Genomic DNA, 20,943 nt, shown 5'->3' with positions numbered 1-20,943 from the left:
CCCGGGGGAGCTCCTAGTCGACGTGCCTTGGCAGGAGACCCCCGATAAAGTGTTAACCCTTCCCCGTGTCTCCAGCAAATGGGCTGGAGCCGGATAGTCGATAGGACCAATGCCTAAGCCAATGCCTCCCATTCCTGAATTCAATAAAGTTGTGGCCTAATTCGCCCAATTAACCTTAATTATGGTGTCTTGTGTCTTTATTTATCCTGGTGGGGGGCGGGAACTCGCCACGCAACCATCTCACATTAGAAAATGATGCTCAGGATCTCCCCTGCCCCAATAGGCAACACACCTGCACCCCCCCAAAGAAACATAAATGGTCACAAACAAAAAGTTTAATGTCTTTCTTTTTTAACTGGCAGAGGCAGGTGGTCTTGTTGAGGACCCATCGTAAGGGGGTCTACTTCTGTGTGAACCTCCTTGTTCTCAGAGATGCTTTCTTCCACAACATTGCTCAGAGGTGGGGAACATTGTACAAACCAAGGACTACTCTTGTCTTTGGCAGGTCTGTTTTACTCAGCCAGCGTGGACGAAAACTTTCCCCAGGGCTGCACTAGCACAAGCAGCTTGTGTTTCTACAGCCTGCTCCTTCCGGTTACCATCCCAGTTTATGTGTTCTTCCACCTTTGGACCTGGATGGGCCTTAAACTCTTCCGCCACAACTAGGTTAGGCTCAGAAGTGTGTCGGGCCTCCTTTGGGAGCGGGTGTCAAATAAAGAATGTTGTTTTGGCTTTCTTTAAAAACAAACAAACAAACAAACAAACAAACAAACAAACAAACCAAGGACTACAATCCCTTCTGGGCATCCCTCTTTGGGCCACATGCTGTTGTCTGCTGGCATCAGAGGCAAAAAGCAGGCAGAGCAATGAATATACTTTTCACCTTGGCGCAGTAGGCTGCTTTTGGCGCATACACAGACTTCTCTATCCTCCATCAAAACAATCCTGGGGAGAGTCCTAAGGGCCAGATGGAAAGGCCTGGAGGGCCACATTCAGCCTCCAGCTCGGAGGTCCCCCACCCAGTCCTTGCAAAGACCCTTGAGGGGGTCAGTATTTTTTCTGCAGTGGCACCCACCCCCTAGAATGCTTTATCCTTCGGATGCCCTGCAGCTTCTCCCGCTTAATCTCTGGTCACATTTTGCCACCGAGCAAAATGAAACCATTCCTTGGCAAACTCTTTGATTTGGTGCTGCTGCTTTCGTGGTTTCTGCGAGTTTTGAGCTCTGTCTTAACTCCTAGCTTTGGGTTTTTTACCATTTCTCCCTTTTTTGTGAATTTTCCATTAGTATGTGGATTGCAATTCACTCGTGAGACCACCTGGTGGCTGAAGGCACAGGCTGCAACTTGCAATAGCATGTAAATCACCACCCCTTCCCCCTCCAGACACGCCTGGGAGCTACGTGCCTATTATAATCCTTGCAGAAAGCATAATGTACACACAGCTGTTCCTTTCTACAGGCTTGGCCACAGTGCCTCTTGTCGCTCCCACTATTATTCTGCTCTTTTTCAGGATGTGGCCGCTGTGGCTCAGCTATTAAAAAAGAGAGTAAGTGGTGGCCCTCCAGATATTGCTAGACTACAACTCCCATCATCCCTGATCACCAGTCATGCTGGCATGGGCTGCTAAGTGTAATTGCTGCACTGCCTCACCCTCCTAGAAAAGGATCCATATTCCCTGAAGTAATCTGAATTCTGGAAGCAGGAAAATATTCACAATTGTAATACGCTATGCAAAGTTGATACTAGACACATGTCTGCAAACCCATTTGCATGCTGATGAAACCACTAATCCCCATCATCTCAGTAGAGGTCAAAATTTTGCTTCTGTAAACTATCCATGTTCCAAATCTTATTCTTCAAACTGTAGTGATGCTGGTAGTGCTAAGAAGAAGCCAAGCGATTCCATATAAGCAATTTTAATTCAGATTAAATATATTATTCCAAGGTATTTCGAAAGCGCACTTTTTCTGTACTAATCAACAGTCAGAGGCATTTTTCTGGAGTTTGGATGCCCAAAGCTTGACAGTAAAAATTACTCCTTTTTACAAGAAAACATATACCGCTTCCCAACAGATTGTTAAATCATAATTTTGTATGGACAAAAAGGAAATCTAATGTGTTACATGGAATTAGTGCCTTCCTCTATTATTATTTTTTAGAACCTTTAAATACAGCTTTAAAAAAGAAGCTACATCCTAACTCCATGTGTTTATGTACATGTGAGAATGAAACATGTTAGAGCAGAACTGATCTGAGTTGACTGGAGCAGCACTAACTAGACAAAAGCTTGTAAGGCAATGCTAAAATCAAATGAGCTGGAGCAATTTAGTGCTTTTTGGAGAACCACCTCCATAAGGTGAAATAAGGGGGGAGGGAACCTCAAATATAAATGTATGTACAAATATTCAAACATAAACCCCGCTGAATCCCAACAGACCCACTTCTAGTAGAATATATATGCTTGCAGCTAATCCATAGATATTTTGCTGCAAAAAAACCTTTTTTTGGGGGGGAGGGTTTTGCATTCCTCATGCACCACACACTTACACAAGTCATTTCCGAAATACCTGAACTCCACCTTGTTTCTCAGAAACATGGTTCTATACAAAAGTTACGTTGCTGCAAAGGCCCAAACCCCCACCGACCTTAGTCACAGCTGAGCAAACACACAATTTTGCAGTTTCGCTCTAAACTCACTATGCAAATTAGAACAAAGCTACTTGTTTATCTGAAAGAACATCTTACATTTCTTTTCAACACGTAATTACCAACTAGAATTAAAGGGTGCTAGAATGAGTGCACAAATGCAACCTGAATAAAACTAAAATGAGTGTGTTCTGGCAGTGATTTCCATAACATTAGTGCAACATTAATTCCTACAACAGTTCAGACATTCTTTAATTATGTAGATGCACAAAGTGCCAACTCGGGTTTACAAGAAGGGCCCCAGACAAACTTGAAAAGCTGTGCAGACAACTGGTTCTAATTTGAAGCCTACCCATATGATTGCAAGAGATAAGTACCGCAACAGAATGTCTTGTACACGTACCTGACTTTTCTCCAACTCAACAATAAATTGCACACAAAGGGAAAACCCCTTTATTTGAATGTGATATGTACAGGAACGCTTCTGGAGGATTATCCAAATGTCAAGGTACTTATGATCCAGCTCAGAAGTCAAAATCCTGCACATAACTTGGTCTCAGGGTCTGCAGCAGATATTGGGGAAACAAAGTCTCGTGTAGTTGGCGCCCTAAATTGTTACTTTTCTCCAAATTAAAAAATAGTAATTCCCTGATGTGTACATACAGATTTGTTCTTTGCTTGCACGCGCATACATACCTTCTATGTCTCATCCAGCAGCATGATGTTTGGCCAGAGAGGTGCCAGATAACTTCTTGAATGAGAACACAAGACAAATCAGTTTCTAAACTGCATCCACTAAAGGTTTCAAGTTTAATGGTGTAAAAATCTGGACATTCAAATACAGCTTTAAGAAACTTGCTTGCTACAGTGCAGATTGCATCTAGCTCCCCCTCCACCACACACCCTCCACAAATAAGGCGGATACCCTCAAATGAACAACTAACAGATTTTTTTGTTTCAAATGGTCGATACTTACTAGGGCAGCTAACATCATACCGACTGCCCCCAATGAAACATTTCCTCCTTTGTGTGTGTGTTTAAGAGTTTGAGGGTTTTTAAAAAGTCCATCTATGCCATTTTGCATGACCTTCTGTCTGAAAGCTCTGGCAAATAACCAGGTCACCAGAGAGGACCAGGGTGGGGTGGGGGGGAGATCCTAACCTCACTAGCTGCATTAACACTGAGCTGCAGAAGAAAACTCAACTCCCAGTTTCCAAGTTCACACACACACACACACGCCATACAGATATACATCAGACAGAGTAACAGAGTCAAAAAGTCCAGTATGCTTGACCGAAGTTCCAAACAACATGACGTCCTCTGCCCAGCCTCCAACATGACATGATGATCTTTATCTAGTATAATAGACTCTGTAGTAAACTGTTTTTGACCTCCATAATGAATAGGAGTTGTCAAATTTAAGGAGATAGACCCCTCTTCCTGGGTACTGATGGCTGCCAGCATATACTTCTTCATGACAGTCCCGTCTGTACACAGGCACGATTTCATCTAGTTGAGGCTTGTTGGCATTCTTTTTGGCTTTTTCTTCACTACTAGCGTTTTCTGAGAAAAAGAATCAGAAACAAAGCATTAGTCACTAAATGCAGCAGGCCAAACAAACTCCGCAACCAATTCTTCATGGTCAGTGCGGATTAATCCGCAGGAAGCACAGCAAAGACACGAGCAACTTGTTTAATTTAACAAAAGCAAAACAGCACATTTTCATCGGGGCTACAACTATCAAGAAAACAGTGATGACCAACTGTTCACAAGGAGGATTTTGAGCAAGATTACCAAGGCACAATGCTTAACACATCAACATTTTGATAGAAGCAACTGAGGTTAATCCCTTCTTTACCCTCTTGGGAAACCTTATCCTGAACAAGCTGGGCTTCTGTACTGCAGGCTTCGCCAACATGACCTGAGAATGGAGGTTTTAGTTTTGTTCCATCACTTCATAGCTTATTTTTCCCTTCCAAATCACGCATTTCTACCACTATCAGGGAGCAATAAAATTATGCTCTAAAGGTCATGGCTTTGCATCTTCCTTTACTACTAAGAGGTACCACAACTTTGCATACATGGTGGACTTTTTGCAATAGTTGATGCTAAAGGGGAATTTTAAAAATTGCTTAGGTGACTTATCAGCAAACTCCCGGTTATTGATTCTAGGACCAACTTGATGTCAATAGGAACAGAGGTCCTCAATCACTTGGACAGAATTGGTCCACCCTACAGCTTGTACAGATATAAATCATAGCCTGTTATTCCCACTAGGAAATAGCTGAAAATGGGCTGCTATTAATTCCAACACTTTATTCCTAACTAAACTGGGGCATGAAGCACACAAGAGCTACTGCCAAAGCTGGCAAGTCAGTCAGCCCAAGTGTCAGGTTATATGGAAGCTGATAAGATCCTAGCATGAAGTTGGAGTGAGCAAAAAACAGGTGTACAGATCCAACATCCACAGATGTTCTTTCCTCCCACAGTACAAGGACCGATACTTCCTAGTCAAAGGTTTAGAATCTAAGCAAGGTGCAGAGACAACAAAGCACAGCATCGCTCAGTTGGATGATGGTCCCGCAATGCAATCTTCCCCAGTTACAAGGAAGAGATGCCAAACAGGCCCTTTGAGTGAGTAAAAGCTGAGGAAACAGAATATCTGCAAAGTCACACATAATCACAAAGGGTAAGAAAGAAAAGTTACTAGGCAATTACAAGACAGTAAAATCTGAAAGTGGGACTTGGAAGCAGATTAAGGGCCTACACACAAACCTGTATTATTGAGTTTAGAGCCAGGAGCGTCATGGCAACTTGAACAACTGAGCTCTAAGCACTGAGACTTCATGTCTGTCAGGGACATACATGAAAGTGTATTGCAATAACAACTTTCCAATTAATTTTAATTCTGCAGTGGTTTGGAAATTCCCTCCAGGTTTAGAGGTCTCCTGTTAAGGCTATATAGCAGGAGGACCACCACCATCCTGGAACCTTGCTGTCAATCAAGGCTGCATAAAAACACAGCGAAGGCCATTTAACTTACCTTAAACGGCTCCTACGAAATATTTCTTTCCCCACACTAGCTAAACCCGCAACATCCCAGGATTTTCCGTCACTATGTCTCACTTGCCTGCACACACTGGACACCACCTTTCTAAATTCCAAGATGACAGAAAGTGTAATGCAAAGCCTGCTACAGCTTCTTTCACGACTCAAAACCCCTACGAGGTATAGAAAATAAAGATACCTTCCTCCTCTTCCTCGTCCTCACTGGATTCACTAACATGTACGCTGACTGCTGTGTTAGGGGAGTCTGTCCATTCAAAATATACCCCAAAACCAATGTCATAATTGTCTGTAGCAAACTCCCAGAAGAGATAAGAGCCCTCTTCATGAGTTGGTACACGAACGGTCACGACTTCTCCTCTGCCAACCGTAATCACAGAGTCTGCATCCTGGCGGATCTTCTCTTTGAAGTCTGCAATCTGGGGTCGTGTCCACATGGAAGGGGCTGCTATGACTGGAACAGATTCTAAAAAAAAGGAGGGAGACCAAAAAATGCTCAGTTTTATAGTTCGGACAGATAATTGTGTTGCAGCATCCTGGAAAACGCCTCCTGCAAATAAGGGGCAACATGGCAAGCCCTCCCTCCCAAAGAGGCTCCTTGCAGATTACTCTGAAGCCGAGGAAAATCAGCCTCATCTGGCCACCATCTCATAGCCGCTCTCACTCCAAGGCTGGTTTAACCAAGTTTGTTTTTGCACCATATACCATATATGCTACCTTACAGCCCTGCAATAACGTGGACACGACAGGAAAGTGAAATACCCAATTTTTTCTTCCAATGCTCCTTATTTAAGCAGTGGGAAACTGCTGATTGTGTGTTTTGAATGCCCATACTAAGTTGGGGTCATTAGTTGCCAAAGGCAGAATGCTACAAAAGATTCAGCCAGAAACATGGAAGTAGTTTCTTTCAGAGTAGAAGAATCTTTCCTCTTACCTTTTGGTCCATTCTCCAGTGCTTCTTCTAAAGCATCAGTTTCCGGGTCTTTTTCAGGGCTGTCTGTATGTGCACTAGCCTGTCCATTAACTGATGGAATTTCCCCTATGTTAGGTGGGCTTGCTTTTGATACAGAAGTAACTGAAGTCCCCGCTGTGGCTGCTGCTTCCTGCTGCTTTTGTAAAGCTGCCTGCAAATTAAAAGCCAAAGCAAAACATAAGGGCAATGAAAGATGCAGAGCACATTTTGGAGACGTTTGCAGAGTGCTACTGGTGGGAAATATGCAGGTGGAAGTTGCACAAAATCTACTACCATGTTTGGACAGAACAAAATGAGGCAGCCAGATTCCAGTAAGCCAGTTTGAAGGGGATGGGACACTGGCAGAGTTAAAACACTAGGCAGGAGCATGACTTGTCAGATTGTTGGAGGCACATGGGACTGATAGATGAAGCATTAAACCCCCTGCTGATGAGAGAAGCAGTGCTTAATGCTATGCAGAGTAGCAGAAGCTGGATTTCCACTTGAGAACTGAGCCTGAGTGCTAAGTTTAACACAGCATAACAGTGATCCACTCCAATCTCTGAATACTTTTTTTTAAAAAGCAATCTCTCCAGTAGTTATGTCCAAGGTGTTATGTGTTTATTTGCCTGAATTGTATCTGAACAATATATAGTTTAAGCTAGTCTTTGGAAAGTGCCTATTTTACACTCCAGTCAACCAAACCCCATCTGGGATGTGGCTAACTTGTGGCGCATGGGCTGGATCCGGCCCCTCAAGTCACATGAAGTAGCCCTCAAAGTCCCATAGCATTTATCTCCTGATCAGATCAGGAGATGAATGCTATCTCTCTCTGTTCTTTAGAGAGCAATCACTAAAGAGCAGACAGGGTGTTCTATTTTCTGATGGGTGCATAAAATCTCTCTAAACAGCAGTCAGAAGGGTATTTTATTTCTGATCTCACTACGTTTTTCTAGGAGAGCGGTGGGCAGACTTCAGTCTTGCCAGATCTATTTTGCTTTTTATTAGAACCCCAAGATTTACTAATCAGAACCAGGTGTGAAATTTGAATTAAAGAAGAGGGTACATCTGTGAATATTCTGAGTTCTGAACATTGTTTTCTGTGAAAGAACCTGGTTCAACAGTACTTTCACACAAAACTTTATTTTGTGAAGGAAGTTACTTTTCTGTTTGCTACTGTTTAGCAATTGGGAGTCAGTAACCCTTGCCAATCTACTACAAAAAACCCTAGAGATCCCTCAGAAAAGACCCCCACTCTAGTACAAGATACCTGCTTTCAAGATTTCTAGGAAGGTCTGAGTAATAAGGTCAGCACAGACAAATCAGTGTGTGTATGTAAACAGATTCTTAACCTTCTTCAGAAAGAATGCAGAAACACTGGGTACATTTTTCAGAAAGAATTTTATAGACCCGATACACCATTAGAATTTGTATTCCCACCTTCACCATTAACTGCAATATAGACGAACGGTCTCACTGACGTCTCCAAAGTCAGCTATACATCTATCATTCTATAAGCTGCACTGCCAAGATGGTGCAATATACCTGTTGCTGTGCAAGCTGGACCTGATATAGTTGCTGCATGTACTGTTGATAGTGCTGTTCCTGAAGTTGCCGAATCAGGACCTGCTGCTGCTCATAGTTGCCTGGGTACTGCTGGGCTGCATACTGTTGGAACTGAACAGCCGTCTGAGAGTTCAGTGCTGCCATGATCTGCTGTCTAGATAAGGGACAAAGTTACCCTGAAATGCAACTCTGAAGGCGTATTTTAGGAGTCAAATTTTCAAACATAACACATTTGTTAGTGCAATTAAACTATGAAACACTTGGCAAGTTTATTTCGGGAAACACAATAGCTGAGTAAACATGACAAGGATGAGGGGAGTGCTAGGGGACACCAAATCATAAGGCAGAGCTTCGTTAGCTATGAAAGACTCCTTCCTACGCAATGCAAATCCACAGATCAAATGTTCTAAACACGGCTGATTTCTAAACAAGACGGATTCTAAGGGGACTTACTGCCAGAATGCGCCTTCTGTCTAACACTCACTTGGTGGTTCCAGCTTCTGTCAAAATGAAACTCCCTTGAGGTTCTGCATTACAGTCATTTCAGGGCCCACTTCTGGAATAGACAACTCAACCATGAGAAAGTGTATCACTCCATAAGTGGCCCTATCCATCATTTGGAAAGTTCTCTTGTAACCAGCCAGCTAAGGAATTTCTACTTCATAAGTGACCCAACCTACAACTTTCATTACTTTTTCAGCGTGTGATTTTTCGTATAATTATAGCCCTAATTAAATACTCATTTTTATACGCAAATTGCCATGTAGGCAAGTAATATGCCCCTTCTAGGATTTAAGGGGCAGAAACAACTGGACTCATCACCGAAGAAATGCTTTGGCTATACTAGATGGGAATGTTAAGCTTCTGATAAACAGTGTTTGGTTTAAACTACAAAGATATGGAGGCAGGGCAGATGTTTAAACCACTGGCGTAGGGTATATTGCACAGACAGCGGAATTTGATACAGGTTCAAATCCACACTCAGCTGTAAAGCTTACTGTGTGGCCTTGGGCAAGTCACCACTTCCCCAGCCGTAGATTACTATGAGAATAAAAGGGGATAACCCCATGCACAGAGGTTACTTTCAGCAAGATGGGATGGAAGGGTGATAAATGAATAAGGGGTGAGTCCTGCTGACTCCTTACTTCTGCTGCTCCATTCGGAGCCTCTCTTCTTCTATCCGCCTCCTCTCTTCCTCTTCTCTTCTCAGCCTCTCCTCTTCTTCTCGTCTGCGTTTCTCTTCCTCCTTTTGCAAACGCTCTCGTTCTTCTTCTTCACGTTGCCTACGTTCTTCCTCTTCCCTCCTGTAACAGCCATGTTTACCAGACATTTGGACACCAGGCAATAGGAATCCCGAAGAGCTGCTGTTTTACCCTCCCATTTAACGCAGTTTTCTGCTTCAGTTTTATCTTCTAGGCAGAAATTCGAAAAAGTTAAGCCTTTTCTCATGCCACACCCCCAAAATTCATTAAGTGTTGGTGACTGGCACCCCCAAAATTCATTAAGTGTTGGTGACCCCTGTTCTAAACTCTATTTCCACGCAATATGAAATATTGTGAAGAATGGCACCAGCATGTAAGCAAAAGAACATGACTGACAGAAAGTACAGTGTAAGGCACAAAGTTCAACTTTTCAACAAGTATCCAAATCATATACTGATATCTTCCTAGAATTTCAGAAGTTAAACAGATGAGGCTCCTAATCTAAACCACATGTAAACGTTAGATGAGATTCACCCATAATGGGAGAAAAAGTAAAATATCTGGGTATCATGTAAAAACTTTTATCCTGCATTTTCCTGTAAAACTATTATTTTCAAGACAAGAAGCTATCTGCCTTCAAAGCTAGGAAAAACTGCACCACAATTCACAGCTCCATAAAAAGATTGTTAAAAAGCAATTAAAAACCAGTTGAAGAACTGTATCAGAGATGGGGAATCTCCAGTCCACAGGCCAAATTATTTTCAACAAACTTATTTAATGCAGGTCCCAATTGGGTCCACAAGGCTGTCTTCCCCAAAACATGCCCACCACCCCATACCTGAAATCATACAGGACATCAGATGTGGAGCAAGTAGAGATGTGGTTGTAATGAAACAACTGGGAGCCTTAAAGTGCACTGATTGTTCTTTGGCAAGGGATGCTTGCCATCAGTGCCAATCAGCTGATCGCCAGTTATAGCAAGCGCCATGGGATCAGCAGCATGACAGAGTTCACAACTGCACTACAGAGTTCCATAGTAGAGTTGATCCCTGTCCAAACTGGGCTTGCTGTCAGCACTGACAGCAGGCCCAACTGGGCTTGGTACAGTGGTACCTCGCAAGACGAATGCCTCACAAGACGAAAAACGCGCAAGACGAAAGGGTTTTTCGTTTTTTGAGTTGCTTCGCAAGATGATTTTCCCTATGGGCTTGCTTCGCAAGACGAAAACGTCTTGCGAGTTTGTTTCCTTTTGCTTAAAACTGTTAATACCCAGGGAATCCATGCTTCGCAAGACGAAAAAATCGCAAGACGAAACAACTCGCAGAACGAATTAATTTCATCTTGCGAGGCACCACTGTACTAACAGGAAGTCCAGAGCAAGGGTTGCTGTAAGCACAAATATCCCTTTGTTTTACCAGTATGAATTCAAGCTGGTGATATAAAGGATGTTGCTCTGCAGACATGGCTGGAGCTGTACCCACAAAGGATAAATGTAACTCTGGGTCACCTCACATCACTGTGATGTTCAGTGATTGACAAGAATGGCCTACAGGGATCCAGCTAAGTGACTGTAAGATATGAGAGCTGGAACACAAACACACTTTAAGGACTCCCACCCAATTTCAGAGAGGCACAAGAGCTTACCTTTTCTTTTCCTGTTCTTCTTTCTCTATTTTATGGGAGGTAACATATGTTGAGAAGAGATGGCAGCACCTATTTAGGAGCTTTACAAATTCTATCATGGAGTCTTGCTTTGCCATGTTTCCAAGGGCAGCCCATTCTTTCCTGCAGGTAGGAAGGCAAGTAACACTGCATTTTGTCTAGCAAGTAGCATGTATAAACACAGAATGAAAGCACTGATTTATCAAGTTGGGAGATAATACAGGAACTATGCTTGGCTTCTGAAATCCTGCACTCTGTTAACTGAATAGCAATTTCTCCTTAGTTTAGCCAAAGGGAAGAGAACCCAACAGAAAGTTGACATACAAGCTAAATCTGCAGAGGGGATTGGAAAAAAGATTCCAGTCAAGTAAGCCAAAATGTCTATTCTACAGACAGATCCATAAAATTCAATAGTTTTTTACCTTCTGTCATTCCCCAGGACATCAAAGAATCCAACTTCAGGACATGTGTCTGGATTGTAAGGTCCCAGCAGAACCTGCTTATGCAGCGCCACAAGTCTGAGTTTTTCTTCGTATGTTGGATGAAATGCTTTGCCATCTTTTTCTGAAGATAAATGATAATATTACTTTAAAAACAAATATGGCCAAAGTCTGTGTACCAGTCCCTTGATCATCTTGGTCACCCTCCTATGCACAAGTTCCAGCTTGTCAATATTCTTCTTAAATTGTGGTGCCCAGAACTGGACACAGTATTCCAGGTGTGGTCTGACCAAGGCAGAATAGAGCAGGACTATTTCTTCCCTGGATTGGGACACTAGACTTCTGTTAATGCAGCCTAGAATGGAATTATTATTATTATTATTATTATTATTTGCTGCTGCATCACACCGTTGACTCATGTTAAGCTTATGGCCTACTAAGACCCATAGATCCTTTTCACATATAATACTGGGCCAGTGCTATTTTTTCTAGAAAAAGAGGTGCAAGAACTTGTTCTCTTAAAATGGCAATGTGCCAATCTGAGAGGTGCCAGAACTGAGTTCCGGTGAGTTCTAGATGAAAAAAGCCCTGCTACTGACAATCCAGGTGTCCCCCATCTCATATTTGTGAAGCTGGTTATTTCTGCCTAAGTATAGAATCTTACATTTGTCCCTACTGAAATTCATTCTGTTAGGTTTGGCCCAGGTCTACAATCTGTTAAGGCCATCTTGAATCTCAATTCTGGCATTGGCTACCCCTCCCAGTTTAGTGTTATCTGCAAATTTGATGAGCATCCCCTTGATACCTTCATCCATGTAGTTTATAAAGACATTTAACAACAATGGGCCTAGGACAGAAACCTGTGAGGGAATAAGTCAACTCATTGGGATCTACTTCAAGCAAATATGCAGAAAATGTGGCTGAAATTCCTACCCTGACACACTTGCTACTTAGCCTCACTGAGCTCCGTGGGAAGCCTTCAAAAGGAGTTGCCAAAAGCCTCAGTACACATAACAGTAGCCTGTATCTTATGCTGTCTGTGCTGAACTGAACTACTGTTTCACAACGACAAAAGAGAGCCATTATGGCGTAGTAAAGCACAACAGGGGGATCCTGGGTTCAAATGCCCAATCAGTCATGAAGCTCACAGGATGACTTTGAGCCAGTCACAATCTCTCAGCCCATCCTACCTCACAGGACTGTTGCAAGGATAAAAAATGGAGTGGTGGTGGTTATGTATGCCATCTTGAGCTTCTTGGAAGGATGGGATAAAAACATGATAAAAATAGAAAGAGAAGATTGACATTGTATAGACAGGGCCATAAAGAATGAGCTCTCGTCTTCTATAAAGGTTCTCTATATCACATTTTTGTTCTCTATAAAGGTACCTGTCTGCTGCTTTATGGTTTCCATTACTTAAACCCTGATTTTGACTATTGGCTAGACTTGAAACTTGCCCAGAAGTTAATTCTTCATGTTATTTTATATTACACATTCCAGAATGTGCTTTAGATAGTAAAATTACCAAAATGTTAGTGGAGCAAACAAGTGGTTTTTACTTTCAATTATTAAAAAGCAGCTTAATGAATTATTCACAAAAATGGCTGCTAATTCAGTTGCAGAGAGTCAGAGATGGGCAGACCTGAAAGGGCTTTATTAAAAGCTGTGCAGGAAATAAATAATAAATAACAACCCATTCTGTAACTTTAACCTCTCTCTTCTGAACCAGGACCAAGAGAAATGCCACCCGTTAACTTCTGAAGTGTCCCACAATTATAAATTCAGCCTCAAAAGGTTGACCCCCCCTGGCAAGTGTACACCAAATGAAACTGTTTACACTCCACCAGAAAAGAAAGAGCATGCTATAATTCAGTTTCAGTTCTATTTTAAACTCTAATCTGGGCTCAACTTTGAAACAGCAGTCTCGCCCAGCTGTAAGAAAAACAAAGCTTTAGTTTTGATGAACGTTAAAACCAATGCTAGCACGTTTAATGAGCCCCCAAAGTACATGCAGAAGCAAACGCTGGTAAAAATGGACCCAGACCATAAAACATGGGTCAATAACACAAACGACTGCTTCCTATAGCTACCAGTTGGTCTCCTATAGCTACCATCTGAAATAATCCCAGATGTATCAATGATAACCTAAATGAAACAGATATAATTCAAGGCCGGTGACAGATGCATGTCCTTCCTCAGTTGAGCCTCAAACTCACCACCACCAAAGGACAACTTTACAGACAGCCGTAGAGAGGAGGCCCTCCCAGCTAACCCAGATGCCAACTCTGTACCTTACCCACTCAAGCAGCATTCTTACAAGACCTAATAACATTGCAGATTCATTCACCAGAGCAGCATTCACCATGCTCCAACTGCATCCTCCTGCACTTAGCAGGTCCCTTCCAGCAACCGGAGTATGCATCACAATATTATTAGCAGTGATAACACTAGCAATAATACAAGCAATAATGCTGTTCTTATCTTTTATAAATTATGCTCTACATGGAAGTGTCACTGATAAACAGTGGAACCCAATGCATTGTATGCTCTATTGTCCCTCAGCACAGTGGAACCTCAACTTACATCCGCCTTTTCTTGCAGATGTTCCAAGTTGCGACCGCGGCAAACCCGGTTTGCTGTGACTCGTGCATGCGGCTTCTGCCATCTGCACGTGCGCACAAGCGGCTGCCACCATCTACGCATGTGCACGAGTGTACAATGGCCCCTCTACTAGCATCCAGTTTCGCCAAGCAGACGGGTCTCCGGAACGGATTATGATCGTAAGCAGAGGTTGTACTGTATTTACAGACTCCCTCTCTGTTCCCAAGAGAGACTACATTTTTTATTTTTATCAAAAGATCACACAAACACATATAGGCATTTGGCAATACTTTCATGTATTAATTTTTTATTTTTTTTTTAAGAACTGTTCCTCAAGCTCCTCTAAGAATTGTTTGGGTGTATAAGGAGAGGAAAAGCAAGGGCCTTGATCATTATGGGCAGAGGCGCACATGACTGTCAGAATCTACTCGGGTAGTGCTGGTCATACTTTTAGTGACTTGTTTCTAGAAAATAGCTTGAAGAATTACAAGAACTTGAAAAGAATGAAAGCACATATTAAAAGCAAGGGCAGCTCTACAACACAGCCACCCATCCCTAGAAAACAGCAACTGTTTTTACCATCTTAGATGGGGACCTGCTAAAATGCATTAATAGCTGCAGATTATGTGGCTTAATTGAGGCAGACTTTTCTGGGACATATGCCTGAACAGTGTTTGCTGTCACCCAGATGGTAATTTCCTTGTGGCAAGACGAACAAGCCCATTAACGATACCAAAAAAATAAATAACTAAATGCAAATGCCACATTACAGATTCAGTGTAAGAATCATGATTAAAAGCGTGTCTGTACAGAAGTTCATTTTCTGTCATATGGTATCAAGCTTTCAACCGGGGAGTTCTCTGTACTGACCAAGTTAGGCGTAGATCAGATTCCAGTGCTCAATGGAGAAAAGAGCCTATCTATCTGCTCAAGGATGCTGTGGAAAATGCAAGAAAGAACTAAGCAAGTGACTTCTGGGGTGAGGGCTTGGTAACATTACCAAATCCACAGTAAGGCAATACGTTTATTGGGCTAATCAAAATGTCAATAAATCCTGAGCGAGCTTCTGAGTACTCCAGAACCCTTGATAAGAAAAGTTGGTATGGCATTAAAGCCATTTCCTCCTGCACTGGTCTCAGGTTGGAAACAAGCTTTCAAGGTTCACAATGCAACTGCAAGCAGAGTTTCAGAATTTTCTCAAGCCATGATGGCTTTAAAGGGCTTAGAAAGTAGCTATAAGATATGGTAGCTACTTACAAGTTTGCAGCCATTTATTTCAATCAGGCAAATTAAAGCACAGGATAGTAGGAATGTTCACCAGTCTGAAGAAACTCCCCAAACTATCCTTTTGTCTTAGGTCATATTTGAAATTAACTGTTAACTGCAGGTTGACTACCAACATGAGATCCTGAATAACCTTGTCATACTAAGGTTGTACAGAACAGTAAATTAGGATTTGGATGGCAATAAAGAGGCCTCACTCTCTTGGGCCTGCATCATGTCCTCTGTTGGTTACTTTGCTTAAACAAAATTTGGATTAACTCACTAAAGTTTTATTTTTCGAAGAATAAATATCATCAGAACCAACACAACTGAAAGTTGCAGTGTAAACAAGCTCTACAAAGAATGTGAGGTTCAGGTTCTTTTTCACCAGAAACATGCTGGAGAGGAGGAAACAAGAGACAGAATCAATTAAGAAAGGAAGACCTTCACTGAGAACAGATAAAGGTAATCTGATGAGAGAGAATGAAAAGTTCAAGGGCTTGTATCAAACAAAGTGTACTTTCTAAATGGCATCCTTCTGTGCCCCTTAGGAGAAGAGGCTTCTAGATTACAACCTACTGTATATTATTTGAATTCATTAACGCACATGAATCTCCTAAATGCTCCTGTCTCCAAAAGTTCAGCATTTTAATGCAAAGATACCTCATGTGTTTCTGGATACATTACACTGCATTGGGTTTTTGCGGGGGACGGATGAGGGAATCAAATTTGAAAATATTCTCATGTCCTACAACCGACTCTGATCTCATCTAGAATATGCATTTTATTTAGAAAGAGAAAAAGTATTCTTATTTTATATAAATTTTGAGTAATTTTTCAAATAGTCAAAACTACGTAGTAGAAATGAAATATCTGATAGCATGTCTTTTAAAAAAATCTGAATTACTGTACATGTAAAGCTTTCTTTGGAAATTTGCTTTCATTAGAACGCTTGTAAATATTTTAAGGCACAATTCCTCAAATAATGCTGTTACATTTAAAAATAATAAACTAAGGCACTGAGATATGTTAACATACTGGTTTTAGGATGCCCAAAGCATCGTACATGGCCCATGTTTCATTGGCATAATCCGCTTTAAAAGGTTACAAGTTTGAAACTGCCCAATTTCGCTGGTACTGAATCCATTCACTGTTATTAACATTATGAAGCAATCTATATTTATAGAGGAAAAGCAGCCAGTGGAAAAAATTCTGCCCTACATTTCATTTCAGTCCCATTCAGGTCTTCCCCAAAAACTGAGGATGCCAAAACTAAACTGAAATATCAGTCAGGCCTCTCACTCACACGTTTACAGAAACACCAGCTTTACCTTGGCTGTTAAAAATCAGCCCCATCTAAGAAATACTCAGTGCCATTCTACATACAGTGGTACCTCGGGTTAGGTACTTAATTCGTTCTGGAGGTCCGTTCTTAACCTGAAACTGTTCTTAACCTGAAGCACCACTTTAGCTAATGGGGCCTCCTGCTGCCGCCACGCCGCCGGAGCACAATTTCTGTTCTCATCCTGAAGCAAAGTTCTTAACCCGAGGTACTATTTCTGGGTTAGTGGAGTCTGTAACCTGAAGCGTATGTAACCCGAGGTACTACTGTATTCTATTGTGTTCACTGAACAGTGACCATGCCTCATCTATTCAAGCTTGTTTATGCTGTAGCTGGTTTGTGTATTAAGGCCTTGTGCTGATTTATCCAACTTGTCCAGATCTAGGTTTACTTTGCTGTCTCCACAAAGTATAGTGTTCTCAAAATGTTGGGAGCTCTTTATACCTAGTTCAATATTTTTAGGAACTAGGTCAGACGAAATTAGAAAACGCCCCAAGACAATTCTGGGAGAATGATGGCAGCAGCCTCCCCCCACCTACCTCCTTTCCTTGCCCTAGTACCAGTGATTTTCTAAGTTGGACGCTCCAGCCAGCATGGCCAAAGATCGCAAAGAATGGGAACCATAATCCTTAAGAACTGGAGGACACCACATTTGGCTACCCCCGGCTCTAAGTGGAAATGGCACAGTGCCTAAACTTGGGACTTTATGGCTGAGTCATGGAAATCTACCCTGGCTACAAACTGTAAATCCAATTTTGACTCTGTATGAAAATAGAATGACAAGTGTCTATTTAGTACACAAAACTATCTAAGAGAAGATAAGGAATGTTTTATACATACACTGCATTGTGTTGATAATATGTTCTCAAGGAAGTTAAACTAATGCATTTCCAAACTCCCAATGACCACACATACACTGTTGGTTAAAGCATTGATAAGGAACAAGGAAGGTATCAGAGGACTGTGTCCTTTTCAAATACAATGGTACCTCTAGTTACAAACTTGTTCTGGAGGTCTGTTCTTAACCTGAAACTGTTCTTAACTAGAGGTGTGCTTTCGCTAATGGGGCCTCTTACTGCCACTGCGCCACTGGCACATGATTTCCGTTCTCATCCGGGGGCAAAGTTCTCAACTCGAGGTAACTCTTCCAGGTTAGCAGAGTTTGTAACCTGAAGCGTTTGTAACTTGAGGTACCACTATAACTTTATTCACACCAGAAAAGTATTCAGATTAATTTCTGTAAAAGCAACACAGGATACTAAATTAATTTAATAAAGTATGAAGTTTCAAATGCAATAGCTTATTTGATTAAATGCAATAGCATTTCTTATAAGATCCCACCCTACTATATCGATAGTAGGGTAGGATCTTATATCAATACCCTACTATATCGTCTGAATTATAGTATTAATTAATTCATGACAAATGATCTGAAATGACAGCTCAGGCCATGCTGCTTCTGAACAATACATACTAATGCATCCAAAACTCTCATCATGGAGAGTGAAGCAGCTGAATATTGCTGTGCAAATAGTTAGGGCAAGCAAAACTATTTTTTTGAGTTCAGCAAGTCACAGTTGTGGCAAGATCATGAACATTTATACAAAAGACAATATCCCAAATGTGACCATCTGTGGAATATTGACATATTAAATAAATGCATTTTAAAACCATACTTTTTAAAGAAATAGCATATTTTCTGTCCAGGGCTAGATCACGGTGGCAATCCTATATCCATTCTTTGGTAATTTGCTTTTCAAGTGAAAAGGCACAGGATTGTGCTGCCTCACAGAAGAACACTATCTAGAAAGAAGATGAAAGGGGCAATTCATATTTCTTGAGTGTACTCATGACTGTCTTAACCTGGGATGCCTAACATTTTTTGGCCCAGGACCTTGGCCAACCTTCTAGAAGCCACATGCCAGTGGGTGTGGCCACTCCACATTCTTGCACACATATATTCATATGCATGCATACACAAACATGCACACCCCTTTCCACTCACCCCTACACCAATAGTACTTTTTTCTTTTTGAAGTTCTCTCTGAAGGATATTGCAAACTGGCATCTTTAAAAAAAAAAAAAAAGATTTTGCAGATCACTTGATAACAAGATGTTGACTCTCCATTCTTTTAGAAAAGTCTTTCTTGGGTTTCATTTAGATATTACAAGTGCATTCTATTAATCATATCTCCTGGGAAGACAACTATTAATGTGAAAGCCACAATATCTATTTCCAAGAGAACATCCAGGAACAGCAATATAGCAGAAAAGGCTGCTGTGCTTGCAAATGTAATATGAGTTGCAGAAATGAGTCCACAACAGTAATTTGTTGTTAGGTATGCTGTACTTGTGGTTTTGATGCTTCATTTTTGATTCTGTGAGCCGCTTTGGGTCCATTTTTTATGTAAAAGGAGACGGGAAGAGAAGTTATTAAAATTAAAATAAAACAAAGCTGGGCCTAGAGAAGATTTTTTTTTATTTTAGGTTCTTTTATCCACCCATCAGATGGGCAAACTCAGTCTGAAAAAGGCAACTCACCTTGCCTTTATTTTCCTCATGATCAGCTCACCCACACTGTGGGAGAAGTGGAGAGCAGTAACACTTCAGCAGAGTAACACTCTTTTGCTTTTCATGCAAAATAGGAGGCTCATGAGTACAAGAAATTTGTTTTTTAAAAACTTAAGCTGCCACTGACAAAATGATCTTACTCCCCATGGCAAGTTAGTTTAAATTGAGGGCAGAATCCGAACAAGCATGATGTAAGTAAGCACTGCTTTTATTAAGATCATAGCACCTTATCTTGTCTTGATTAGCACAAAGATGCTTCCATTTCACAAAATAATCTTAAGTGCTTTAACATTAAGTAGTCCAAATCACTGCCATTAGTGCCTCGAATAAAAGCTAAATTGAGCAAACAAAATCAGTAAGTAAGCGATCCCTTCTGTCATTGAAACATGTGCTTATCTGACTCATCCTCATATTTATATTACCCACTGCACTTCTCATGGTTTCCTTCAACTTTACTTAAGGGCATACTTTGCCATAAAACATCCTGGGGAGACTGAGTTGTTGACCAGGACCACACAGAACCAGTTTCACCTCTGATGACGTTTTCAGGCAAACAGCAATCAAGCTCTATGAATGAATGAATGTTATGAGGCCCCAAGCTACCATCTTTCTGTAAGACTAGACCACGTCTCCTAAAACAGAGTTCATATTCTACATACCACTCAACATACCAGAGCCTAATTTCCAAAGGCTACTCCTTCACAGAAGAAACACGGTTTGTAACCACAGCTCACCTCCTATTAACAGCCCCCTGGATAGATATATATGTGTGTGTTTTTAAAATCCCACCAACTCATTCTGCAGAAAGCAACTCTTACTGCAAAGTAAATCGCTGTCGTTTCTTCACAGAAACCCTTTGAAGCAGGCCTTCTCCTCACCTCAAATTTGCACAAGGCACAGAGAAACGAGGCGAGCCTGCAAACCAGGGCTCGAGGTTGCAAAGAAAGAAAGAAAAATAAAAGACTTTGGAAATGGAATCTGTAAAGCTCCAGGGACCAGGGTGGTGAGGGAGGAGAGAGAAATCTCCCAAGCCTCCCCCCCCCCCCCGCTCCTTGAAGGATGGCCGGGAACGGGGGTCGGGGTCGCAGACTTCCAGCTCCCTTCCCGCCTCCTGCGCGGTCACCTTTGAAGAAGCGCAGCGCCAGGCCGTACAGCTCTTCCAGGCCGAAGCCCCAGCGCCGCTCTAGGCTCAGCACCCCGCCCTCGTCGTCGCCATCGCCGCCGCCGCCAACCTCCCCGTCGCTGTCCCCGCCGCCGGCCTCGTCCTCCCGCTGCTGCTGCTGCTGCCCCGGCTGGGCTCCGGCTGCCCCCGGCCGGCCTCCTCCTCCTCCGCGGCCCCCCGGGGCGAGCAGCGGCCTCGCTTCCGCCTGGCCCGGCCGGGCGTCCTCCGAATCCGGGCTCAGGGTCAGGCCGTCAATGGAGACCTCCAGCCGCTCGGAACTCAGCGCCGCCGCGGCCGCCATCGCCTGCCTTGCCCCCCGCTGCTCCGCAGGGCGGCCACGTCTCGACTTCCTGCTGCCGCCCGGCGACCCGGATCTTCCGGCACCCGAAAGGGCCTGGCGGGGCGGAGGCAGGGGAGGAGCAGGAGTCGCGGCTTCGGGAGCGGAGGCTTCCGGCGGGCCTCGCAAAAAG

At 42.5% G+C, this 20,943-nt stretch overlaps 1 protein-coding gene and 1 pseudogene across 2 annotated transcripts; one reads left to right on the top strand and one right to left on the bottom strand.

The window, feature by feature from the left end:
• The first annotated feature begins 432 nt into the window (after positions 1-432).
• Positions 433-735, top strand: LOC310841190 (phosphatidylinositol N-acetylglucosaminyltransferase subunit Y pseudogene; annotated as a pseudogene). The gene has a single exon. The product of its transcript is annotated as a phosphatidylinositol N-acetylglucosaminyltransferase subunit Y pseudogene (transcript).
• A 1,165-nt stretch (positions 736-1,900) lies between these two features.
• ACBD3 (acyl-CoA binding domain containing 3) lies at positions 1,901-20,898 on the bottom strand. The gene is made up of 8 exons (XM_083732917.1): positions 20,435-20,898; positions 11,517-11,658; positions 11,077-11,217; positions 9,376-9,534; positions 8,210-8,384; positions 6,647-6,836; positions 5,894-6,178; positions 1,901-4,209 (listed from the first exon to the last, which is right to left on the bottom strand). Exons 1-8 carry the CDS (start codon positions 20,772-20,774, stop codon positions 3,998-4,000), a joined length of 1,644 nt encoding a protein of 547 aa, XP_083589043.1. The 5' UTR covers positions 20,775-20,898; the 3' UTR covers positions 1,901-3,997.
• Positions 20,899-20,943: the final 45 nt, after the last annotated feature.

This window comes from Podarcis gaigeae, assembly GCF_964106915.1.
Source record: "Podarcis gaigeae genome assembly, chromosome: 3".
Taxonomy (NCBI): domain Eukaryota; kingdom Metazoa; phylum Chordata; class Lepidosauria; order Squamata; family Lacertidae; genus Podarcis; species Podarcis gaigeae.
This window is presented reverse-complemented; position numbering and strand designations above follow the sequence as displayed.